The sequence below is a fragment of the Sturnus vulgaris genome, chromosome 10 (assembly GCF_052056855.1).
Source record: "Sturnus vulgaris isolate bStuVul1 chromosome 10, bStuVul1.hap1, whole genome shotgun sequence".
Taxonomy (NCBI): domain Eukaryota; kingdom Metazoa; phylum Chordata; class Aves; order Passeriformes; family Sturnidae; genus Sturnus; species Sturnus vulgaris.
In genome coordinates this window covers 16667954-16694671 of record NC_142252.1, presented here as the reverse complement: position 1 = coordinate 16694671, position 26718 = coordinate 16667954, and the positions used below count along the sequence as shown (strand labels likewise).

The window sequence follows — 26718 nt, the reverse complement described above, 5'->3', positions numbered from 1 at the left end:
TTACCAACTGGAAAGAAGTTTTACAGAGAACAATCTTGAAACATGGGCTATAAATTGGAAATCTCATGAATAAAGATTCATTCTCATAAGCCACAGTTGCATTTGTGGAGATGGGCTCAGAGGTCTTCCAGTCTGTCTTGGGATATTAGTGGGTGCAGGAGGTGGAGGAAGCTTTCTAGAGGCAGATAATGTGATCTAACATTCCCTTAGACTGATATGGTTTGCTGTTGAGCAAGCCTGTTGTATACAACTCTATTGATTCATTGTCACTTGGGAAGACAGTTCAGGGTTTCACCCACCAAACCAGGCAGCATTTCAATCCTTCTGATGGAAATAGAAGAGTGGCTTCATCAGGCAGTTGTGGAGAGCTTTTCATATCGCAAGCAAAGAGCAAAGACTGGAAGAAAAATGACAACAGTGAGCAGGGAGAGAGTGTTGATAATTTATCCTTTTTTATGAGCCCACTGGTTGCCAGCGACATGAGAACTTCTTCATGCCAGTTAGTCTACTTGGGATGATTGCTCCAGATCCTACAAAAATTTATTCAGCTCCATTTATTCTTTCATTTTATTAAACGGATTCTTTTTCACAGTTAGATGACTTCACTTAGCACACCATGCCCAAGAGCAGATTTGGCACTACTGAAGAATTCTGGAAGCCCTTTATGAGACAGGTGCCTAAGGACTTGGAAAAAGTGGATGTTTCTTGCTGGTTTTTTGCTGGAAGTTAACAAGGGATTTTCTTGTATTACATTGGGACACTGTCTTCTTGTATGAGGTACAAATTGGATACTGCATGCCAACACGGGAAGGATTATTTTTATACTCTGATTAGCTGGCAGTGCCATCTCCAGGACTGACATCATTGTCACAGCTGTATTTGTTTCAAGTGCCTCTGCCCACCTTGCATTTTAAAGCCCCCCAGTCTAACAGGCAGGGATGTGCATACAGGATGAAACCTGGGTTGGCAGTTTCTCTCCCTGCAGGATTGCCCTTATGGGATGGTTCTACCTATGTCCAGCATGTCCTGGCAGGTGGGTGGTTGGTATGAAATTCCCTCATACTAGACCTGCTAACATCCCCCTGGCAGTAGTTCCACACTGGCAAGAGAATGATTCCATCTGGATCCTGGAGGGGACGCAGCAGTTGCTTGTTAAAAATCACTAATCCTAAATAATAGCTGGTAGATAGTGCTGAAGAAATGCTGCTGGTGGTTGCATTTAGTAATTATTAAGAAAATCGAGCCATGCCTCAGATCTGAAACCACCCAGAGTCACCTTCCTTTTCCAGTATGAGAAAAATGGCTCCAGCTGAACACGAGTTAAAGGTGTGAGACTGCAGCCCTTGTGGGGTGAAGGCACTGGGGATTAACTTCCACTGGAAAAAAAGTTACTTTTCCTGAAGAAAAATAATTTAGATGGAAAATTTTCTAATATCTGAAAGAAAAGGGAGTGTATTATATTGATTCCAAATTAAAAGTTCTAATAAATCAGGGAATTTGAAGCAGAGTTTGTGAGATTACACTGGAGACAGAGGAAGCAAAACTTAACAAATTTCTTTTTAAAGAGAATTTTACTTTCCCTATTAAAGGAGAGAGATAAACTAGAAATTATTGTTTTGAAAAATCACCTTTTTAATGTACACAAAGAAAGCTTATGTGGAAACCTACAAACATCCCTTGGTTAATACATATTAATAATCAGTTATGCATTAGTGGTAACGAAGAGCTATGTTTGAAGGCTGATTGTGCTGGGGGCTTGTAAACTATGTGCTGGCAGACTCCAGGCTCTTCCTTCTGGATAAGGGTCTTCTGTGTTCCAGAGCCACAAAATCTGGAAACAGCTTCTTTCTCAAAGTCAGCTTGCAAGAAGCGAGATGGTGCAAAGATGTGGCAGTTTTCTCAGAAGATGAGTGAAAACACGTTTCTTTTACAAGTGCTTTGCTCTCAAGGCATGGGCAATTTTCACAGGGAAGCATTTCAGTCTGGATCTGTAACAAGGGACTGCAATGGTCATGGCTATGTGGTGGCCAGAACCCCTCTTGTGAGGTTTCCATGGTCTGATTGCAGCATGTGAACTCCCCATGTGATGTACTTGTGGTTCCTGCTGGTGTTGAGGCTTGGCAAAGAGCCTTGGCTACAGACTCTGTTTTCAAGTTACCAAGGATCCACACTCATGTCATGACTAGTTCTTGCTGGGGCTCTTCGTTCTGGAGGTAGCTTAAGATCCCTATTAGGTTTTTCCCATGTTTTAATTTTTTTTTCTTTTAAATCTGTGTATTTAATACTAGATGTACGTTCTCTAGGAATATGCATTATTTATCTCACATACTTTCTGATGATTTCTCAAATCATATAGGATATCCACCTTATGTCAAGATTGAACGGGGAGATGCAGAAGCAGACAAAATCCTCCATGAGTTTACCTAGTGCTAACAGGTTAGGGAAAAAAGTGAGGTCATACATCGATCCAGTTATGTTTTCAATTACATTCAAAAGTGTAACAAATTTTGCTTTTTGTATTAAGAATTAGATAGTTGTATACGTATCTTAAGATAAATGTGGGCTTTTAACTTCTATCAGCCTTGCCATTACTAGATATAACGTGTACATGGAATATATACAAACCAATTTAAAAACTCCAAGATTTAATATCCACTTACATTTGCCTGCTTAATTTGTATGTATGGCTATTGCTTTTCTAAAAGCATTCCTGGAGTACACATAACATTCAAAATTGTCTCAGAAAACCTAGATGGAGAATCTACGTGTATCCCCATTGCCTGGAAAATCTTGGCCATAGTCTTTTAAGACACCATTCCTATAAATCTTGTGATCCATATTGAATAAGTATAATCTGGATGAGAAGAAGAAGAAGGGTGTGCATCTATTAATATGCTGAAGTATGAGAATGCAATAAGTAGAACAAAAAGGGAGTGGCTGATAATAAAGAGGGAGGGTGAGAGGTGGGGAATACTTATGTGAATTCAAGCTCTTATGAAAAAACTGGTTTAGCAACCAGCCTTAATACCTTCAACAGATAATTTTGAATAAAGGCAAGCTGGTAAAGGCAGCAAAATGTTGACCATAAGTCAAGTTCTTGTAGCAGTGGCTGTATTTCTTCTAATCACACAGTTTTTAAAGTTGCAGCAAGTGCGGAGACGGTTTCCTCCTGGACCGGTCCCTCTCCCTGTCCTTGGGACGCTGATACAGCTGAACTTTCAGTTTAATCGTGATCTCCTCATGAAGGTACTTATTTTCAGATGCTCCTAATTGCCTAAAAGTCTTTGTGATTTCTCCTTTCTCATGTCTCTTTCTCCTCTCTCAAAACATCCTCTCCCAAAGCTACATCGGTAGTACTGTAACTGTTAACTGGCCACTGTGGTGTCACACTTGGTTTGGATCAGAACTGCTGGTTTGGTTCGCAAAATAAGGAAAAGATATTGAAGTGTAAGGTAGTTTGCCAAGCTAAGAAACCTGGTATTGGAATTTCTGAATGTGTGAAGATCATTCTGGTGTTTAAACCTATCCCCTTTTAACTCTGATTTGCACTGAAATTCGCGTGAAAATTGATATCTTCCGTCACCCCTGCCACTAAATTTGATGAATTCATGTGAGAATTTATATAATTTAGGATTAAATATCTTTAGGGATGATAGATCAGATTTGGAGTTAAGGGAAAAATACTATTAAAAAATTACTTTCACAGCATGGATCTGTAGTTTTCTGAACACTGGCACTCTCTAGCTTGAGCAGTAAATAGATAATTCCCTGCACTCTATTTGTATGAGCTTGTTTGTATTGACAAGATCAAAAACAGATGGGAGGAAAGAAGAAAGTCCAATCTCTAAGCTAATTACTCCTCTGACAGTTCTGTGTTCTTTTGTGCTACTTTACTTGTGCAAATGATAGAAACCCTCTTGAAATAAATTAATAAATAGAAAATACCCTTTATCCCATGAATGATTGTGAACTGAGCCTTGCCTTACATACACTAATAAAAGGTACATAATGTTTCTTGACGTAGGCATGTGGCTCTGAGAAGTGGGAATACACAGGTGTTTCCAGCAGTGAAAGATGGAAAAGACATTCATGCTTTCTCAGTGATAATTCCAGTCTGGTGGGAAAGATGGAGAACATCACTCCACCTTAGGGCTGGTCCTGCAATCAGTGCAAAAACAGGTTCATCATCTGTTTGCAGTGTGTGGGATTTCATTTGTGCTTTCCTGGCTTCTCTCCCATCTCTAGCTGGCAAAAATTCATGGCAACATATTCACCTTATGGTTTGGATGGGCCCCAGTGGTTATACTGAATGGATTTCAAGCAGTGAAGGATGGCATGACCACACACCCTGAAGATGTTTCTGGGAGGCTGGTGTCACCTTTCTTCAGAGCAATGGCCAAAGGAAAAGGTGAGAATTTCCTGGCATAAATAGTGCACAGAAGTGTCATCTTGACAAATTGCAGTATCTTTTGTAGCTTGTGACCTTCTAGCACAGAGGCAGGGTTTCTCTAGGAGGAACGACTGCCAGGTGAACTGCAAGGTACAGAGAGGTGAAATAGCTTTTGGAGAGTAGCAGGAGGAAAATACTAGCAAGAAGAAAAGGATTCATAATATCTTCTATGGAATACTCACTGGGGCAGATTCAGAGGTGATTAGATGTGGCAATGGTAAGTTGTGCCACAGAGAAATGGAGGAAAAGCAGGCAAAAACCCAATTCCTTGTCCTGGGCACGCTGCCTCCCACTATGATATTTTCTATGGAAGAGTGACTTTGACAGTGAGATCTTGTTCCCATTCCCTTCCTTTTGTGAATGTTTTCCTGATGGCACATTGCACCTAGAACTTCAGTGTGTTTCTGTTTCAACCTTGCTGTAGGTTTCATACCAGCAAACACACTGGAAATTCCCGAAGCCTGTCACAAAGCCTAAATACTGAACTTTCTTGCCCCGCAGACAGGAAATTTTCTCCCTGACTGTGGACAGTCAAAACTCTTTCCCCTTTTTCCTTCATGAGAATCATTACCCTGATTCAGGTGAGTTTCAGGCGTAGCACAGAGTGTGAGACAAGCACTGCAAAGAGCATCAAGAGAAGTAGCTGAGATATCCTGAGGTATCTGATTGTCTGGGATCAAACTTAATCCTGCAAGTTATCTCATTACCCAGCTGAGTTTGCCCGTTTCAGCCTTGTTAACGTGATTACAGGTCACAGCTCTTCCTTGGTGCCTTTGTGTTCACAGGCAATGCAACAGGTTAACTATGTTCTGTGACTTAGTAAATCCTTCAATGTAGTCTTTGTCTATGATTAATATTAGCATGATAAGGAGCTCTTCCTTTAATGGATGCAGGAATTATGTTAGCAACTGGTCACACCTGGAAGCAGCAGAGGAGGTTTGCTCTCAGGACTTTACGCAACCTTGGTCTGGGGAAAAGAGGTCTGGAGCACCGAGTTCAAGAAGAAGCCCACTACCTGGTAGACTTCTTTGCAAGTATGAAAGGTATTTCTGCAATAAATATCACTACATTTTTGCCATTAGTCTGAATGTCTTTAGTACAAGAACTTCTCTGTCCTGTCCTGAAACTGAGGGCAGCTTTTGTTCCACAAGAGAATGTGCAGGGTCTTACACTGTCTGTGTGGAATGGACTGAAAATGGAAAGCCTCCAGTCCCTCTTGTGTTTTCAAGGAGATTATTCTTACTCAAAATTATTTACAAAACTACTAAAATTGAGAGGAAAAACTGGAGCTTATTTATTATTTACATTATAGAACACCCTAAGTGGAAAGGGGTCTCTGAAGATGGCGTAGTCTAACCCCTGCTCAAAGAAGGGTCAATCTGAGCAGGTTTCTTAGGGCTGAGTTGTAAATATCTGCAGCAATACAGACTTTACCACCTCTCTGGGTAACCAGTTCCACTGTTCAGTGAGTACTGTAGTAAAAACATTTCTTGTGTCTATGCAGAATTTAATGCATTTATGTTTTTTCCTGTTGCCCCATTTGATACCACTGTGAAAAGTCTGGTTCTATGTTTTTTATACCCCTCCACCACATATTTATACATACTTAGATATCTCCCTAAGTCTTCCCTTCTCCAGACTAAATAGTCATCTCTCTCAGCCTCTCTTATGCCAGATGCTTCAATTCCTTAATTGTTCTTGTGGCCCTTAGCTCGACTTGTTCTAATACTCTCAGGTCTCTCATACTGGGGAGTCCAGAGCTGGACCCACCACTTCAGCTGGGTCTTGCCAGTGCTGATCAGAGGGGAAGGATCACCTCCCTTGGCCTGCCAGCAATTAATTTCCTAAAGCAGCCCAGGATGATGTTGGCCTTTGCCTCAAGGACACATTTTTGGCTCTTTTGTGGTTCTGGTGCATAAAGAGACAAAACCAATGTTAATGAGTTAAGCCTTATAATGCCATTTGCACACATTCCATAAATCACTGACTAGAATATTGTCTTCATTACAAGATTCTACTCTGATCAACCCAGTTAGGATCATGTGAGATGGATTTCCCAACACTGATTATTATGCAAAGGCAGAATAAGTCAGGACATGCTGTGGCTAGTGTTGTATAAATTAAAAATAATTAGATAGAGCCCAATCCCATGGTTTAAGAGCTAGGAGAGATTGAGATGTGATCATGTGTGCAAGGAAAAAGCCCAAAACACTAAGTTGCTAATCAGAATCATGCCTTGGCTGTTGGGCAGTTGCATCAACACGTACAGAAATATGTCAATATTCCACAGTCACAAAATAGTTTTCTTGGGATTAGGTTTCAAATAACTGCTTTAAAATTAGTTATTATGCTGTTGACACAATTGGTTGAGAGGAGTTTACAACATTTTATGTTACTGGAGGTTGTATGTCTCTAGAAAGGTCAGATAAAACACAGTAGCCTTGCATGCTTCTGTGTCCTTGCTGAATAAAGCAAGGAGCTCTTCTTGCTCTTTTACCCTCAGGTTCCCTTTGTCCATAGTGTTCTCAGTCATTCCCATGTTTAAGACATATTTTGATTTTGCCAGAAAGCAAATTTGCATACAATTTTTTTCCTTTACCTCTAAATTTACTCTATCATATGATGCAATATTTTACACATCTGGCATTTCTTTAGGGTGCCACACATTCCTGGGCTTATGGGATTGCAACGTGGTTGTGAGGAATCAGTTTGATATCACAATTTTGCAAAAATATTGCTGCTTCTCTGTGAAATGCAATGCCTTCTTCAAAGTTCTGTGGGTAACTTAAAAGGATTCTCACATTTCACTAAAGTAGGAGACATTAACAGTGATATTTTTTGTTATGGCTGCAGGGAAACCTGTGGATCCTTCTTTCCCTCTCGTCCATTCTGTCTCAAATGTAATTTGTGCTGTCGTGTTTGGACATCGTTTCTCCAGAGAGGATGAGGCCTTTCATGAGCTAATTAAAGCTACAGAACATCTCTTCAAGTTTGGGGGCAGCTTTATTCATCATGTAAGTGAAATATCTGTTGTATTTTTCTGAATAAGACAGAGAGTGAGAAATACAGATTCAAGAGCTATTGGGCAAAAGTTTTAGAATGAGTGAGTGATGCCCCAGCTTTACTGGGCAGTGAACTCTCTCAAAGTGTGATGGTGAAGCTCCACATGCCAGCCTCAGGCACTTGTGCTTCGTCTCCTGTGTTTGGTACTGTGGTAGTTTGCCCCTAAATCTTTGCAATAAGGCACAGGTTCATGGACTGCTCCTGGGTCATGTTTGTTACTTGGTTTCTCAGCCCCTGCCACCACAGATTCCTACTTTGGACATCATGATTCCCAAATATTAAATATCAGGTCTGAAAGGGTGGCTCACGTGCCAAGTTTAGACACTGTTTTATACGCTGTCAACAGAGAGAGGAATGAGTCAAATGCTAAGGTGTTTTGCCTGTGGCTACTCATCTCCATTCCTTCTGTAAGACACAGACTTGAAGCCTTCCTAGAGAAATTCTTCTCCTTCACCCTGCGTGAGGAGCAGCTCCAGGCACAGGCAGCAGGAGGCAGGAAATGCTAAGACAGCAAATACAACTGCAAGCTTGGCAATGAAACAATCCGGGAGTCAGCAATACATCTGACAGTAGAGGCCTGCTATGCACTGTAGTAATAAAAAAATTTCCTGCGAGTTTTGGTTCTAGTTCCACTGCTGAAGTTGTCCCATACATCTTATGAGTAACTTGTTAATATAGAATACATAAGCAATTCCTGGAATACTGATGTCTCCCCACATCCCTTGGAACATTCTTCTCACTGGGTTATGGTCAGGTTTCCTTTTTCTTCGTTAAGCTTTGGTCCTGTAAGTTGAATGTAATGGTGGCAGATGGCACCTAATTTTAGGACAGAGAACATACCTCCTTTTCTTCTTTACTTCCTATCCTGGCTTTGATTTGATTTAGTCCAGGAATAAGATATTGTTGGGGAAATAAGAACAGGGGTTCAAACCATTCCAGAGGGATTGCCATCATCTTCCCACCTCCCAGATGCAACAACTACACAGTACTATACAAAAAAGTGGATATTGCTGCATCCATATCCCTGTTTCCTGTTTTGGTCTCATGCTGTCAGGCACTGAACAGGGGGACACTGTGGTTTGGGCCTCTCCATAAATAGTGGAGGAGTTTTGGCCAGTACCCAGGAAGCTGGATGGACACAGTTCCTGTCTTGAACAGACAGCTAAATTCCATTTACAGTTAGAGTGCCATAGTGCTGGAGAGGGCAGACATTTGGGAGTAGGAATGTCTGTATTCTGGGCAACTTTATGTGATTAGTCAGACCACAGTTGTGTCTAAGGCTTCTGAACACATTTTGCAAGTAAAAAAATACCAGAGACGGAACTAACCGAAAATGATATGAAGTTTAAAGTGAATTTACCAAGGACTGGACTAGTAGGGGTTTTGTTTGTTTGTTTGTTTGTTTGTTTTGTTGTGATAAGGCAATCATTAATTGATAATTGGATGTCTGACAATAAGAACTGATTTCCCAAGAAGACACAAGTATAGTCTAATTCAACCACACTCCAGTGAGCACCTAATAACGTGCTTTCTGTAGCGTGATTAAGAGAGTACAAGAAGAGCTCAGTACAATGAAGGCTGAGAAAGGATAAAAATTCTGCTGTTAAATAAACACAGGAATTATATTTTAAACAGAAAAAGAACTATTAAGAGAACGTTGTATCTTGCAGGTACAAGAATATACAGATTACACAGGCATAAATGTAGGCTGGGAACCAGAATTAACTTTCTAGCTATCAGAATAGGTCAAAATCAGCTATTTCTTAGGCCAGATTTTCTCAAATGGTAACACAGAAGGAAAAACTAATCTGGTTGTGTCAGCTAACCTTGTCTTTCTTTCTAGAGAAGAGCACTCAAAATTTCCAGGTAGCTGTTCCTTAGCTTTTCTGGATTTCAGATATTTGAAATTTTACAGAGGAACCTTGAGAGGTCGATTGGTAGAGTACTTTGGGTGTTACCCAGCCTGTAAAGCAGCCACCAGGGGCCAGTCCTTGCTTTGGCAAGTATCCTGGTGAGGAGTTTCCAACTTTTGTTTCTCCCTTCCCGGTGTTCTCCACTGGAGGGCAGGAGCTCACTTTTAAATTTCCTGAGTGCAGTTCATAGCAATTGAAGACGCGAAAAACTGCATAGATGAATACCATTCATTCCAGTTACAGTAATTCTAATTTGGCTTGTGATTGAGCTGAAAGCCTGTGGAATTCTGAATCTTACCATCAAAACTAGAAATTATATCATTTACTTTTCACAACTTGAAAGCCCAAGTGCAGTCTATGTCAGGATATTTGATTGATGAGATCCTAATCCCAAGATAACATGACTATTACCTCTCTTTGTAGCAGGCCTTCCTAGTGCATTTTCTTGTGATAGAGACTTTGCAGGACCTCTCGTGTGTCACTCCCACAGCTCTATGAAATCTTCCCCTGGCTGATGAGCCATCTCCCTGGGCCTCATCAGAAGGCATTGGCTTGTTATGATGTGCTGAGCAACTTTACACGGAGAGAGATCCAAATGCACACAGAGCGTGGGGCACCCGAGGAACTGCACGATTTTATTGACTTCTACCTGGATCACATTGAAAAAGTAAGTTTTTTCTGCCCAATCATACAGTCATGGGGGAAAAGGTCAACATGGGCCATTGAATCATCACAACCAGTCTGAATCCACACAATCTCTTGCCTTTCTAGACATTGTAATGTGAATCCAATATCCAGGATCTTCCTAAAATTCTAATCATTGATATGCCACAGTGCCCTGCAATCCTTTCATTAAAGGGCAGGTTAATACACTGTATTTTTTTTTCATTGGCACAAGTTGTAAAACAATTGAAGGTCTCCAGGAAAGAATAATGAATTATTAAGTCAACAACGAGAGAACTGGGAAGGCCTTTGGAAGATAGAGAGGGATGCTCTGCTATTCACAGGTAAAAGTTTGCCAAGAGAATTTGCAAGAGGACAGCTGGATTAATAACCTAGGAGTCAGCAGTGTTTCAGACAAGACTGGAGAAGAGGAGAGTGCCAGGGTCAGCCAAGTGTCAAGCAAAGGAACTGGGACAAATTGGGCATTTTGGTCAGGCAGGTGTAGTAGAGGTAGGGAGGAATCTGTAGGGCTGTGAAGGGCTGTAGGAGGGGTGCACAAGATCTGTCCCTTTTCTACACCATACCAGGGTCACCTTGTATGAATCTCTTGGGTACTGGATCCCAGCCTTGATCCCTTCCCCTCTGTGACTCCTACCTCCACTTAAATCACTTCTCCTTTCTCCTCTCCTCCACTATGATAGGATATTTTCCTCTTCCTGTTCTGTTTGGTGGCAGGAAGACAGAACTCGGGGAAGTGGGCAGTGACTGTTGTTCCTGGTGGCAGTGCTGTCCTGCAGGGACACCGGTGTCCCTTTCACCACTGTCATGTGCTGGTAGCAGCAACAGAGACAGCCACAACCTGTTGGGCTGCAGCACTCACCTACCTCTCCCTGACAATTATTTATTGATCAATTCCCACATCAGCTGGTATATTCTTATGTCCAGTGTGGATGTCAGCCTAAATGGCTTCTAGCTCCTTGGATCCTCTTGTTTTAATTTCTTTTTTTATATCAGCACAGTAACAGACCTGGCCTTCCAAAGCATTTGGCTATTTCTAAATCCTTTCATTGCTGTTCTAGGATTTATGAGACTTGAACATCAGTATACCAGAAATTGTTTCAGTGAGCTCTTCTGGGACTCTGCTGGGTGGAAATCATCCAAGTTTGTTTATTAAAAAATTTGAACTGCCTGTAATAGATGAACAGGGGCAATTAAAAAAAAGATTAGGTGATATTACAGCAGGGAGAAGCATCACTCCTTTCAATTGCTCCACTGGCAAGAGAAAGGTTCAACACCCCTGAGCAAAACCTCCCTAAATATAGACAATGAATTCCCCCAAACCATAACCGTGTTTATTTACAATTTCAGTGTATACATACACATCCTCACACTCCTAATTGAAAACTGTGAAACCCCAGAGCAGCTGTACATGAGTCATTGTGCCTTTGTGTAGAAGAAACCTGAATGCCACAGGTTAAGAACTTTCCTCAGCCCAGTGTTCACTGTCTGGTCATTGTATTGCTTGGTAGAACAACTGAGTGGTGGACTGTGACTTGAGACATGAAGAATGACATGCTGGTATGCAACTTTAAAGGAAGATTTACTATGAAAGATTCTAAATTAACCACTGTTTGAACATTAAGCCAATAATCCTTTTCTTTTCCCCAAAGAATTTGATTTAGCTTCATGAGTAAGAGTGGAATAAACATGGCTTGTCTGTTTGTGAAATGTTAAGTTTTGTGTTGATAGCCATCTGTGGTGTCTAACATTCCTTAGCAGTCTTTCTGTATTGTCCTATAAAGAGAAGACACTGCAGCTTAGAAACAGTTACAAAATCACATTTATTCCTATTCTGGTTTTTCTAACTTTCATGTATAAGCCTCTAACTTTTCTTATAATTTGCAGTCCAAAGATGAACCCAGATCAACATTCAATGAAGACAACATGGTTTATTCCATAAATGACCTTTTCTTGGGTGGATCAGAGACATCAAGCACTACTTTGAACTGGGGCCTGCTCTACATGGTGGCAAATCCAGACATCCAAGGTCAATAGATAAGCCCATCTCCCATGCAATAGAAGAAACAATTAGTAACATTTTCATGGATCAGAGATTATTTCTAGATACTGATATATGCCTAGTGGCACATGTACCTTTTTGTACTTGTAGGTCTGCCCTAGGCAGCATCACTAGATCCAGGGATTAAATTAACTCTGTGATGTATTTGAGTTTATTGTACCAGAAATTATTCCAGTCAGGAGTGGAAACAGATGGCTCTTCTGTTACATCTGTGTGTATTTAAGAAGTTTAGTTTTAAGTCTAATTTTTAAATAACCACCAATCTCTTTCATAGAGCACTGAATGAAATCCAAAGGAAGAAGGATGTCTTTTGCTGGGTAACAGAAATTTCACAGTTAGGTTGCAGAATGTGTGCAACTACCCAGAGGAGAACACGATTTTAAATGGATGAAAGAGATGAAGATGAGAAGAATTTGGTCAACTTGTAGTGTCAGACAAGAAATTCTGCTTAATCTCACACTATCATATGTTTTGTTATCACTTACTCTAATTAAGGTTATGAAAGCACTGACTCACCTGTATAATTTTATTTAGCTAAATATTGCACTTATTTGAGAAAGCAGAGTATGTGCAGAGTGATCCTTCCTGGGCTTCTTGAGTAATACATTGCATCAGGGCTCTCAGAATGACCTGACACCAGTATGTCTGTCCTCATTTCATAATTGGTGGCTTCTTTTTGAACCCATTCACACTTTTCCCATGTTGACATCCAGTGACAGTGTTTCACTCCTAGAAATGTGTGTTTATATTATGCAGTGACTGATTACTTCAAACTACCTGGATTCTCAAGTGCTTCTGCAAAATAGTTCTTCATAGAAGGAAGTATACTTAAAAATATTTCTGAACACTTATTTTAAATTCTGTGAGGTGCTTAAATATCTGTTGTCAGTTTAATGAAGGGCTACTGGCAGTCATAGGGCAGGCTTGATGTGAATGGGCACAGAGTGATCAATGCAGAAAGGACTTCCCTGCATCTTACTGTTGCTTCAAAAGGCCTGGAAAAAGACAGGATCATTTATTAAAAATCTAAGGTATTTTTATTAGGTGTGTACTGCCTCTCTTGAAGTTTATAAACCAAAGATTTTATTTTTGGTAATGTCCCCAAGACTCCCATGCAATAAGAAATTTAAAACTTGTTGTTCTTGATTAAAAGGCAGATGCCAAGCAGTAGATCCATTTCTTTAAATGGTATTTTGACCTTGTTCTAGTTGGCATTGCTTCACTTAACAGATGCCCTGTGTAAGAACCATGTCCTTTAAAAGTCTAATTCCTGTTAAAAGCTCAGACTCATCTGGCATAAATTTCAGAGAGCTGTGAGCCTAATATTCTAACTGGCTGCAGGTGTTTGAGGCAACTAGGCAAAAAAAAACCCCAAAGATAAATCTGTTATCTCTTGGATTTGTGGTAGTAAGGCAACACTTAGTTTTAAATTTTTGGGCAACAAATATCTTTTCTTATTCTATGATCAAATAACTTCAGAGCCAGAAGCAGAGTTCGCATATGTTTAAGCTGTTGGAACATCCTGCTACTTTATAATTTTCTTCATAAAACATTAGTTACTTTTCTATATTAATTGTTATGTTGTTATCATAGTTCTAAGTTGGAAATGTCTTTGAAAATGAAATTACTGAAAATACTTGATATGTTTTTCCACCTGAAACAGTGAATATTTTCCACAGAGAAAGTGCAGAAGGAGCTGGATGCTGTTCTGGGTCCCTCCAAGTTAATCTGCTATGAGGATCGGAGAGAACTGCCCTACACAAACGCTGTGGTTCACGAGATCCAGCGCTTCAGCAACATCATTTCAGTTGGCATGCCCAGGGTGTGTGTGAGGAACACAACCTTGCTTGGCTTTCCCCTCAAAAAGGTACAGACACAGTTTCTCAGTTGCTACAGACTTTTCCTGCATCAGCAGAGCAAGGTGTGGATTAAAATCTGTTTGTGCCAGGGTATTTTCTTCAATAGAGAGGGGGCTGGATGCCTTTGGGTCACAGTCTGAATGTGAACAAGGAACAGAATGAATGCTTTTCTCCTTTCAGGGCACCATAGTTCTTCCAAATATTGCTTCATCTTTGTATGACCCAGAGCACTGGGAAGCACCTCGACAGTTCAACCCTGGTCACTTCTTGGATAAGGATGGAAACTTTGTGGCCCAAGAAGCCTTTTTGCCATTCTCAATAGGTAAGTGGGCTACAGCACAAACATCAACAATTTGAATTGGGACTGTAGAATGAAGATGTCTATTAAAAACCTATTGAATGTCTATTCTAAACCTTTTTGTGGAAAACAGTGCTTAAATCAACATGATTATTTTTAGCAACATATGTTCTACTGAACAAATAATAACATGGAAAATCAGAGGTGTCCTGACAAACGTGTATCTAACTTACCCTATTTTTGGAAGGAAATTCTCTGCTAATGGTTGTGGCTATCAATTTCAGGTACTCATTTCATACCAGACATCTGTATGGAAAGCACTTTCAAGCAGTCCTCTTGATTCTTTATGCATTCAACACTAGAACATGACACCTCCCAGGAAAAGCAGGCTTTTATTCTTCATTTACATGCTGGAATGAATTCCTTTAAAGTTGTCAGTCAAATGAAGATGAGCCTTTGAGGTAATTGAAGGGAGCAGAAGGGTTACACGGCTATCTATAGCTGCAGATAAAATTCTTTGAAGGAATGAATGAAGCTTTGTGTCATTGATTGCATTAAGTCCTACAGAAATTCTGGACTCGGCAAAAATACATTTGCACCGTGTGAGGATGAATACAGTTGCTATTGGGATCAGGTTTATTTACTCACTGTCCTTTCTTCTACCCTCTGCAGGGCACCGGGTGTGTTTGGGGGAGCACTTAGCAAGGACCGAGCTCTTCATTTTCTTTGCCAGCCTGCTGCGGGCGTTCACCTTCCAGCTCCCCGAGGGAATGACCAAGATCAACACTGAGCCCGTGATGGGGGGCACTCTGCAGCCCCACCCCTACAGGCTTTGTGCCATTCCACGCTAGGCTGGACATGTGCTGTGTGTCACAGACCATCTGTGAAGCATCCTTCTTATTTTTCTGAATGTATCTCTCAAGACCATATAATGCTTTTTGTATTGGATTTGAATTTCTAGTTCAAAAGCCATCTTTTGTCTACAGCAGGTAATTTCATTTAGACCCTGTTACCTGCTCATGAAGGTGATTTCTTTTGTGGTAAAAATTATTTTATCTGTAAGACTCATCATTCTCAGCCATAAAGATGTCTTGCAGTTGCTGTCTGGCCTGGCAGATATATATCTGTGACACTGCTGACAAAAATGACAGAATTGACTTCCAGACTTCAAAATTCATTTTTATCTCTGATAATGAATTCATTCATTATCCTGTGTCCAAAAGAAAATTGGGAAAACATACCTGGAAAATTCTGCCTCTTGATGTCACTAGCATCAATAGCAACGTTTCAGTCAACTCATTTTGATGGTCACTAATAAAATATATGAAGGAAAAATTAACAACTGGTTTTATTTATAGATGACTTACAGCTCACTGAGAATTTCTAGATTTGATGCAGCAGAATATATGAAAATTTTAAACCTGGCAGAGAATAACTGATGCCAGTGGTGAAAAGGTGCAGGCTGAAACTTGGTGAAGAGTGAAGATACAGAGAGAAGATTTCTTTTGGGGCACATACTTCTGGCATTTGAAAAGTCTGACAAGTCAGTTTTTGGAAAGCCTTTTCTAACAAGGCCCGTTTAGTCCCGTGCCTGACTCCTGCTAGGATCAGCACTGGAGGCTGCTACACCAGGTGCAAGGACTTCCCAAGGAGCAGTTTGGATGAGAAAACTGCTTTGGTTAGAGATGATGGTAAATTGAAAAATCTTCACGGAAAATGCCACAGATACTTTTTAAACACCTCAGCAGCTCAGCTTCCTGAAGCCACAAAGGCTTGCCATATACACAAATACCAATCAAAAGCAATTAAAGAGTCTATAATTAGTGGAAAGGAAAAAAATTGTTCCTATTTTAAGTATTTATATTGTCTGAAAAAGTCTTGTAAAGTGTAAGTGAACTTGTCCTTCATTAATGTTCGTGTTTCTGTGAGAGAGGACAGGACAGTTGAACAGATGATCATCTGTTAAATCAGTTATCACTCCATGTCATCTGCTGTGTGATTGAGATTAGTTCCAGCAGTTCACCATGAATCACAAATTTAGATTTGTCTCATTATTTCTAGTTCAATGGCTGATGGAACACAGCATCAAAATAGTAACCACTTGATATTTAGCTGTTATTAAATTAAATGGCAGGATAGCAGTAGTGAAATATGGAAGATCACATCCTGACATTTTATGTGACAGAAAACTGTGCCCTGGTAGAAACTGATGTCAAAGTCTGTGTGGATTTACATGTGTGCATGGGGAGATAAGGCAAAGCTGAAACCACTGTGATTTGGGGATGTTGGAGCTGTCATTGCTGCTTAGAAATGAAGTTGGAAATATCAGCAGCATTACAAGCATTAGCATCTCTGCTTTGTGATGCTGTCAGTCCTGATGGCCACGTGCTTCCCCAGACATCCTTCCAAAAGGGAAGCTCATAAACGAACCTGGGAAGGAATCAGGACAGCCTGTATGTAGCTGGAGAAGGTTGAGTTGCCTGAAGCCATGGGAATGGCACAACCCAAACCAAGGGACATAAACACCACTCGTGCAGGTGTGTGAGAGGAGACATGCAGGGCACTTCAGAGGGAAACTGCACCTCACAGGGGGACGGGTTATTGGTGCCTGTTTGTGACAGGAACTGCTCGTGCTGGCTTCTATTCCATCGTGTAGGAATGTCCAGGGGATGAGAGCCCAGCCCGTGAGCCATGGCAGCAGCAGGATGGGAGAGCTGGGCTTTTCAGAGCCACTGCATTTCTGTTCCTTCCTGATCTTTTAAAAAAGTGAGTCACTTTAGCTCATCTTCTAATAAAGCCTTGTCTTTTTGAGCTTTTGAAAGCCTTTTTAAAGCCTGACTGGTGCTGCCACAGAATGCCAACAAAGCTGAGAGTAGATTTAAGAGAAGCCCAGCTCCCACTCGTGAAGAATGTGCCAACTCTTTCAGCTTTGGCTGTGTGATGTCACCTCCAGACAGGCTGCTGAGCTTTAAGGGGTATTAGAGACACCTCCTCACACACACATCCTTCATTCTTCTCTCTTATATTCTTCATTGCTTCTATGTTACTTCTCATGTCTTCCTCAGGCTCCATTTTTGTTGTGGTGCTTGCACCTGCTCAAGCATACAGGGGAGGATCTGGCTATAAAGGAAAATGCAGAAAATGTAAAGAGGCAAAGCTGAAGATTTTGGGTTCGTGTAGCTCTTGGAGAGGCTCAGAGCCTTGTGAATCTATGGTGCTCATCTGATGCCCTTTTCACTGAAAGTTTATACACAAAGCAAATACAAGTAGTAAAGAAAAAATTTTGTGTTTCTAGTAGTATAATGAGGAAAAAGGAAATAAATGGTTTCTCAAAACTGCAGTATATCAGGAAGGCTCTCTGGCAGATGGGAAACTTAATGGCTTTTTTGGCTTTTATTGTCAATGAAAATGTCCAATGTATTCAACACCATTGTTCAGGGAAGATTTCTGTCTAGGCTAGGAAGGAGAAGTTAGAAAATATCTAGATAAACATGATGTTTTCAAATTGGCTGAGCTGATTCATCCCAGGGCACTTAGGGGAACAGTATCAACCTCAGAGCTATTAGCAATTATCTATGAAAAACTGTAGAGGATGGGAAAAGGTCAAACATTTCCTTGTCTTCAGAAGGTAAGAGAAGTTGCAGTGCTATAAATCAGTCAGCCTGATTGCACTTCTCAGAATATCCTAGAAATAATCAAATTGTAAGCACTGGAAGGAAAGCAGAGTCAGTATTCACCAAATAATGTCAAAGTTACTTAGTTCTGTTTGATGACATTGCTAGAGGTCTGTTTTCAGGAGAGAAGCTGTTAATGGAGTTTACTGCTCTTTAAGGTGGCTTTGACACTGTCTCACAAACTCTGTGGAAATGTGCTTGATAAAACTTCATGGAAAAGTCAGGAAATGCATATGGATAGTACCATGTCAAACTGGAAAGATACACTGAAAGGGATTCTGTCCTGCATCTACTACTATTCAATATTTAATCAAGGACCTTGATAGTAAAAGCACCATACCTGGGAAAGGCCTAATTTCTTCATGCCACCAGATCCAAACTGATGTCTGCAGTAAGGTAAGAAAGAGGTACCCCCAATCTTCTCTAGATTCAAAGAAACTTAGACACAGGACAGTTTTATCTGGATTTATTACCTTTGTGAAAGTGTGAAAGTGCCGTAACATGGATACTTCTCCTTAGTAGTTTTAATATCATGTAGCTGAAGAGGTGAGAGCGACCATATTCCAGCATCTCTCGTTATTCCCTCCTTCCTTTCTTCCTGGAGTTGCAATTTTCTCTGGGAAATTTTTCTGGGATTTTTTTTTTCTTGATCATTATGGTTTCCACAGAGCAGTAAGCTGCAGCAGAAGGATACATTTTAGTTTTGCAGTGACTCGAAACACCTCTAAAAGCTATAGAAATCAAACTCACGTTTGCTGTCTTGAACTAAAATATTTTCCTTGGATATTCTTGAATAAAAGACTTAGTGGAAAAATCAGGAAGTTTTCATTAGGAATTCCTGAGACAGATTATTTTAAACTGTATTAATACATTGAAATAATTGGACTAAAAAATGCCAATGAACTGTATTAATTTCAAGTAATATCTCAGCTGAGTTTGGGATATCTTAAGCTTAGGAACTCCTCCTAATATCTGCAAAGAAATCACAGCCTGTGGTATTTTTAGCCAAACACTCCAGGAAGTATTTATTTTCTGTCCTGCAGTGTGAAATTGTAATGTTAAAGGAATAACAATAACAAAATTGCAGCCCTTTCTCCAAACAGTTTATGAGGTATAGCAGATGAAACTAGAGATGAGCTAATAATACAAATATATTCTGTGGTCAGGTGATGATGTGATGGTATTCTACAGAGCAGCATTTTAAGGAGCATTATAGAGAAAATGAAAAAAAACAGTTGGAGTGTTTTATATCATATTCTTTTTGAAGTTATTTTTTTTAGCTCTATAAACGTGCTTATTTCAGTGGTGCAGTCACATGAGCATCGGCTCTGCCTTGTAAATTGTCTTGGCTGACAAACCAGTCACCCACAGCTTGTAGTTGCCACTCCAGCCTGTGGGTGACTCTGGTTTGTCAGGTAAGACAGGCAGCTTCCTTTAGCCTGCTTGTGGGTACTTTTGAGAAGGGACAAATGTCACCACCACCCCTAATATTGAGGGTATCAGTAGTTTCAGTAGCCACGGACAGCAATCACAATCCTAGAGAAATGCAGGCCATTATGGGACCTGCAGGCAGAGGTACATGGGGTTCCAGGCTTGCCACTCTCTGACACCATTGTGGCATTGACCTGTCCTGGCAGAACTGGGCACAGCTCTGTGGGAGCTCCCTTTTTAGGATCTCCCCTGTTTAGGGATCTCCCGTTTAAGATCTCCCCTATTTGGGGATCTCCCCAGTTTAGGATCTCCCCTGCTTGGGATGTCCCCTGTTTGGGGATCTAGTCCTGCCCTGCGTGCTGGGTCTGGTGCTGCAGCCAAGGGAAGCTTTCTGTCCTTAAGCAGAACACCAAGACCTGTCAGGAAGCGTGCTGGCTAATTCACCATGGATCAAGTGGGAATTCCACAGCACAAGATGTGGGTAATCTCAGCAGCTCCGGGGCACCAGGCAGAGGGCAGCAGAAGCTCTCAGCTGCTGAGCAGGAGCTGCCCTTCAGCACACCCGGGCTGCCAGGGGACACTGGAGCTCATCACTCCTTCATTTGCTGACAGCACGGGACTGGTGAGGATGAGATTTAAATGCTACAATACAATGTCCTTAAAAGATTCCTTGGACCTTTTGGTAGAATACAGTGTCTGCAAGGTTTCTTGATTACATTGATATTATTCACCATGACCGTGCTCTTCTGCTCTCTGATCAAAATAAAACGTTTGTAATTTTTTCTGTATTCACAATTTCTCCCATGAAAGGGAATGCAGTAGACCAGGGAAGTTCCCAAACAAATTACTGGGTGCCTTGCACTATCTTTCATTTTCTCCAGGTGAGGTAGTGGCATTTGACCAGGCCCAGACATTGGAAAAACAAAGTAATTATACAGTTTGAAGTGTGGGAATTGCTTACATGAGGCTTAGAAACAGAATATTTATTTCATTTGCTCTGCCTCTCTCCTTTCCTTTCTGTTAAGTACTACCTAGAGAAAACTTTGAGATAATTCAAACAAACAAATGAACAACTCCATACCAACACCAAACACTTCCCCCCCAAAAAAAATAAAAAAAGCAAAACTAAAATGAGCCAGGAACTATTGAACGAAAGAATTATGGCTATTCTTCATCAATTTTAGCTTGCTGTTGGTCTTTATCCAGGTTGAGCTTCTGCAGTAGGAGAGTCAATTAGGACTAAAACTGCCTTTTATCTTTATGATGTATTTGACAGGGTGCATTACACAGAGCTGACCAAAGTGATTCTCCTTGAATAATGCCATCCTCTGATCAAAGAAAGCCCTGTACTCCACGAATCGGAGCAAAATGTCTCCCTGCTTTTCTCTAATTATAGAACTGTAGATGTGTTTAGGTTGGAAAAGACCTCTTAGACTATTGAGTCCAACCATAACCAGAGCACTGCCACGTCCACCAGTAAATTATGTGCCAAGTGCCAAATCTACACATCTTTTAAATACCTCCAGGCATACCACTTCCCTGGGCAGCCTGTGCCAAGGCTTGGCAATGTTTTGAGTGCAGAAATTTTTCCAGATGTCCCATTTAAAACATCCCTAGCACAAGCTGATTTGGTCCTGTCCTGCCACTTGTTACTTGGAAGAAGAGGCCAATTCCTACCTGGCTACAGCCTCCTTTCAGGGAGATGTAGAGAGTGATAAGGTCCCCCCTGCTCCTCCTTTTCTTCAGGCTGAATAATCCCAGCTCCCTCAGCTGCTCCTCATCAGACTTGTGCTCCAGATACATCACCAGCTCTATTTCCCTTCTGGGACATAGTCCAGCACCTCGACATCTTTCTTGACAATTGTACAAGAAGTTCTGCAGCCTCTGAGGGCACTTCTTTTATTCCCTGTCTCCAGGTCCAGGACTGTGACCCTGTGCTGTCCCATGTGTGTTTGACATCTCCACACCCTTCCATAAATCCTCATTCCAGCTGTCACACATAACTAGAGGATGCAGAGAAGCTGACAGGGAAAATATGTAAAGGTGATGGATGTTTAGGAAGACACAGATTGTTTTCTGTGGTAGAAGATTGCTTTCCTGGTTTATGTGAGAAACTCAGAGGTCTCTCTCAGGAATATTAGTGCAAGGAATAAAATTTCTTGCAGCATATCTACAGGAGGAATAACAGTTTTGACCTCAGGTGGTATTTCTCAATTCCTTCTATCATAACACTCATAGAATATTTTTTAGGGAAAAAGACCTTTCAGGACATTGCTACTGTATTGCACAAGCAATAGTATCATAATTGGAACAATAAATAAAAATGAGCTAACTTTTTTCATATATTATTCTTTCTTAATTTTGGGGATGTGTCTAGGTACTGCAGTCATTTCATGTGCAGTCAGTTGAGAAAATTGTGTCTAAAGGCCTGCATTGTCTTTGCCAATACCAGCTGCTAATCCCTAGATACTGTATAACAAATTAATATGCAGTCACTGCCACCCAACTTGCCCTTTGAGCCCTAAGTAATTGTCAAATGCTGAAAGCTGCTGAGCGTGCTTGCCATCTTTCTTGAAAGTCACACTAGCAGAGTTGCCATGGGTGCTGGAAGTTATTTCCTAGAGGCAGGCACTGGATGGCAAAGCTGTGAGCAGCATTGTTCGAGTGCTCTCTTCCATAGGAGACTCGGATAAATGTGGAGGGGCATTGGTTACCCGTGTCCCTCCCTCCCTCCCTCCCTCCCTCAGGGGACTGGTAGAAAAGGAACAAAGAACCAGCAGAGAGGCAGATGTTGAGACAGGGCAGATTAACGGGGCCTGTCAGGGCACAGTCACAGCTTTAAGTTCAATTCTGAAGGGAATTTCTTGCCACACATAGTGTGTAACTCTAAATCCCCTTGTTCCCTTCATATTAGCACTATTGCAGTGCAAGTCCCCATCATTTAGTGTCCCTTGGAAGCAAGGAGAAAAAGCTTCCCTGGACAGGGAAGAAAGGCATGAATCAGACTTCTGGCCCCTGCACTTTATGCATGGCTAATTGTCACTTTGCCACTTTAATAAAACAGATTTTCTCTGTTAACAGCTAAATGCAATTAGTGCAATACTTCAAAGGGCTGCTGCCCCTGCCCCTGTGCTGGAGATTGAGGAGTGTGTGATGGAGGGTTATTAACCTTCTCTGCTACTGGGTTTTTTTCCTCCTTAGGCTATAGAAAACCAAATGCAGAAATGTCCCCTAAATCTTTCTCCAAATTATTTCTGGATGCTTATTTAGGTTGCTAAATCAACCTCTCAAATGTTACAGAAAAGAGCTCTGCCTGAGAAAAAGCCTGTGAGGAATGATCATGTAATTGAAGACTGAGCAGCCAGTCACAGTTTTGGCCAGAGGATGTGTTGCCTCCTCTGGATTATGAGCCATCCTGACCCTCCATAATGGCCATGTGGCTGCTTCTATTTCAGTCTTCCCTTGAATTCTGCCTCTTGTAGCTTGACTCTTTGCTACATTCTAATTAAAGACTTTGAAGAATTGAAAATACCTGGCTGCAAAGGATTACAATGGGAAGTGTGAGGTGGAGAGAGATAATGGAGTTGGTACAGCTCCATTTTTATGAATCTGGGATAATGCATTGCTACAAGTTGAGTGTAGTAATTAGAATACATTATTGAGTTGTGCTGGTTCTGACTTTCGTGCTTTACATTTAAATTCCTACCATGCAAATTTAGGAGTATTAATACCTGCCTTAATACTTAATTAGAAAGTCTGCTCCGTTACACATCTTAATTATAAAAAATCCTGTAGTGCTGTGTAATTTCTTGCCTTCATATGTAGAAATAGATATCTTTGCCTTGATGCACCTCAAATGTATTTAATAATGATAAAGCACCCTGAGATATTTTATGGGGTGTGAACTAAAGAAAGGAAATCATTGCTTATTCTCAGTTCTGTATAACGTATATTGGAGTTCTAGACCAGTGCTTATATCTTGATGTTTTTAACTCTGGTATCATAGAATAGACATTGTAAGCTCCTGGATATTGACATTCTGTTCTTCTGAATTGTTTGATGACAATCAAAGACAAGGTAAGGGTCATATTGGTATTTCAGTCTTTATCTGTTACCTTGTTCATTCACTGTTGTACATTACTGCAACCTTCTAAACCTTTCCTGGTCTCTAAGTTTTCTGTGGTTTGAAAAGTTTGCTTCTCACTTTGCAGTCACTGGTAAAAACAGCTGCAACCCTTGAAAGCTGTTCTTCTCTTCTCATGCTTATAATTGCCAAGCTCACAATCTGCAACCAACCTGATGAAGAACATGCCAAAAGAGAAGCACTCACCTGCAGAGTTCCCTGCTGAGAACATGTACCATCCTGGGTAAATGAAGAGCTAAATCAAACATGATTGACAGTTTTTGTGCTGGAAAGATGTAACTCCATTGAGTCAATCCCCAAGCTGATGCTTTCAGTTGAGAATGACTCTCTGCCTTGTGTCTATTCTGAACACAACAGCAGATTGACCAGTTCATTTTAGACTGCTGGGACCTGAGTGGAACTGCAACACCATCCTCAGAGCCATCCTCTTATTTGAGGCTATTTTGAAGTCAGTACCTTTATTCTGGAGAATGCCCATTGTTCTGATTCAGAGTTTGCTTGTCCCTGATGTGTCTGTACACACTTATGATCTCCTAGTCAGCCATGCCAAGATAAATTTTCTCCAAACCCCCTTTTACTCCTTCACTCCACAAGATTGACTGTGGCACCCCTGAGTCCTTGGCCAGTTGCCAGCTGAGGCAGGTTTGGTGCCAAGACTTTTGCACTTCTTGGTGCAGAGCTCGAGGAGATTGTACCTAACTCTGTGACTTCCCACTTCCCTTGGGACAAGCTGCTCCGTGGTGTGTGGCTTTACATCCGACTGCACTGCAGCAGATGCAGTGGTTGCCACCTCTGTCAGTGATCTGGTTTCCTGAGTTTCACAGTTTTCTGAGTCATGACATTTGCAAGCTTTGTAAACAGCATTTTTAGATTTTCTTAAATGGTTTAAAGTACCTGAAGAGCGTTTTAAGTAATGTAACTTTGATGTCATTGCTTTATCAACCAATTTTGTAATATTTTCAGATTAAAAAAACCCTGGTAACTTTTATCTGTTTTATCATACAGATTGTTTTCTTTATTCTGTGAAATATTAAGACTGTGGAATGACTACATTATGTTTTATTTGGATATCCTTGGGGTGAAAAACATGGGCAGCCAGCTACAGGTCTTGCTTTAACATTGCCTTGACCAGTTCCTGATCTATGTTCAATATTAGTTTTCAGTATTTTCTCAGCCATTTGCTCTTTGATTGAAATTCTCCTGGATTTCAAATTGGATGTATTTTTTGTGGCAAACTGTTATGACACACACTTCTGGGTGCTTAATTTCTGTCAGGCTTTGTGGGAGTCTCTCATGGAGTTTGTTTATTAAGGTTGACTTAAAACTGCTCTGCCATCACTGTCTTGTCATTGTGGTTTTCCTCTTCTTGGCAGACATCAGTTATGCTGTGAGGAAACCACTGATAGAGATTGAGATGATAAATTGCTCCAGCTTATAACATTACCATTGCACTTTACAGTTTTTTGTGATATTTTTGCTGGTGCTTTTCTGAGACATTTCTGAAAAGGTAATATTTGTGAACTTTGAACTTCTATTTTCACCCCAAAGGCCTGTACATCCTCCCTTACTCACTAGCAGCAGTAACACAATGCTGTTGCCTACATAAAGGATCCTAATGTAAAAATATTGATTTCAGCCTCTTTTTGTGAAAACAGAATACAGTTCTTTATGTCAGGCTTGAAAATATATCCTCTAACATATTTTTACTGTATTTTCCCATCGATTTTCTTAATCCTTTGAGGGATTTTGTTTGCATCCTCAAGCTTGTTATGAGAAATTATGGAGATGATCCCAGTTACTTTGCACTTCCAGCATTATGAAAAATTCATCCAACTATTCCTTACAGAGGTACCATGCAGCTCCCAGTAATCTACCCAGAGATCACCAAGTTACTCTTCTCTTAGGCCAACTCCCTGTGACAAAAGGTCTTGCAGCAATTAGGACCAGGGTTGCCAGTCTCATTTCTGTTGTTTTTCTCATTTTTATTTTGGATATTTACATCAATTATATAGTTTTTTCCCATTCTTTGTGCCACCTGAATTGCAGCCTTTTAGGCTCATTCCACCTTGTGATTGTTGCAAGTTTCTAAAGACAATTGTGGGCGAAGGTTTAAAAAGCGTAGCAATGTATTGTGCAATTTCCACTTCTAAATATTATTTATTTGAAGCCTCACTCAAGCAATTGACTGCTTATTTGTGCCCAGTGTATGAACAGTTCCTGTGCTTCAGAGATCCTAATTCTGATATGACATTCCCTCTTGCCAAATGTGTTACAGTTTATTCTTTGTATTGAAATATTGATGTTCCAGAGCTGGAATTAAATTTCTTGCTCAAGTATTTCAGGACCATGCTTGTTCGATTGTTGCATTACCTGCACAGCTTTACTTTTGCAAGCATTGTACTAATCTTCCTGAGACTTACTTCACATTGTGCTTTTAAGTCCACTAAAAATCTTAACTTTGGCTTCCTTCTAACTCTCATTAAAACTTGTTGGTTTTTCCTTTGCACCCAGTTTGTTGGATTACCCCTTTTTCAGCTTACCATCTTTTAGGTAAGCTGAGTTTTCTGACAAAAATACAAACCCAGCAAATATTGCTGATAGTCTGTCCAGAACAGGATACATCAGACAGGAATGTGAACATGTGAACACAAGATCCTGATTTTCTTTCCAGTCCAACTCATCCAGTGATGTCAGGTACTGGTGGAAGGAACTATTCATGCATCTGACTTCAGACAGTGGGGGAAGTCTAAAAACACTGGAAAAGGAAACCTAAGTGTAACATCTGGCAGGATAAATTGCTGGCTGGTACATTTGGCTCTGTCCTGCTTCTGACAGTGGTGATTTGATTCCAGTTAAACCCGACTCATGTTCTGAAAGAATTTAATTAGTTTAATGATATCAAAATACTGATACTAATACAATACCAATATGAAACATCTAAAATTAAGCAATGGAATCTGAACTAAACAGCGAAGGCATGAACATGGTTGCATTTAGTCAATTCATACAATATCCGTAATTCCTTCTGGCTTCAGTTGTCTGCACACAGAACTATCTTTCTTCCCTTTTTTCAAAATTTTTTTATAGTTTGAAACTGATATTTTGGTTTGAAGAAACAAATTTTTCTGATTTTGTGTTTTGCT

At 40.6% G+C, this 26718-nt stretch overlaps 1 protein-coding gene across 4 annotated transcripts; it reads left to right on the top strand.

Annotated features, from left to right (window-relative positions):
* Positions 1-136: 136 nt before the first annotated feature.
* Positions 137-16620, top strand: LOC106850406 (cytochrome P450 2J4-like). 4 transcript variants are annotated; one of them, XM_088170919.1, is made up of 10 exons: positions 137-1033; positions 3142-3246; positions 4246-4408; positions 5344-5493; positions 7304-7464; positions 9917-10093; positions 11995-12136; positions 13849-14036; positions 14209-14350; positions 14999-16618. In XM_088170919.1, exons 1-10 carry the CDS (start codon positions 1001-1003, stop codon positions 15175-15177), a joined length of 1440 nt encoding a protein of 479 aa, XP_088027045.1. In that variant the 5' UTR covers positions 137-1000; the 3' UTR covers positions 15178-16618. The 4 variants fall into 4 exon arrangements, with proteins under 4 accessions (XP_088027045.1, XP_088027046.1, XP_088027044.1 ...); XM_088170920.1 differs by having other exon boundaries at positions 137-2436; XM_088170918.1 differs by having other exon boundaries at positions 137-3246; positions 14999-16619.
* The last annotated feature ends 10098 nt before the right edge of the window (positions 16621-26718 follow it).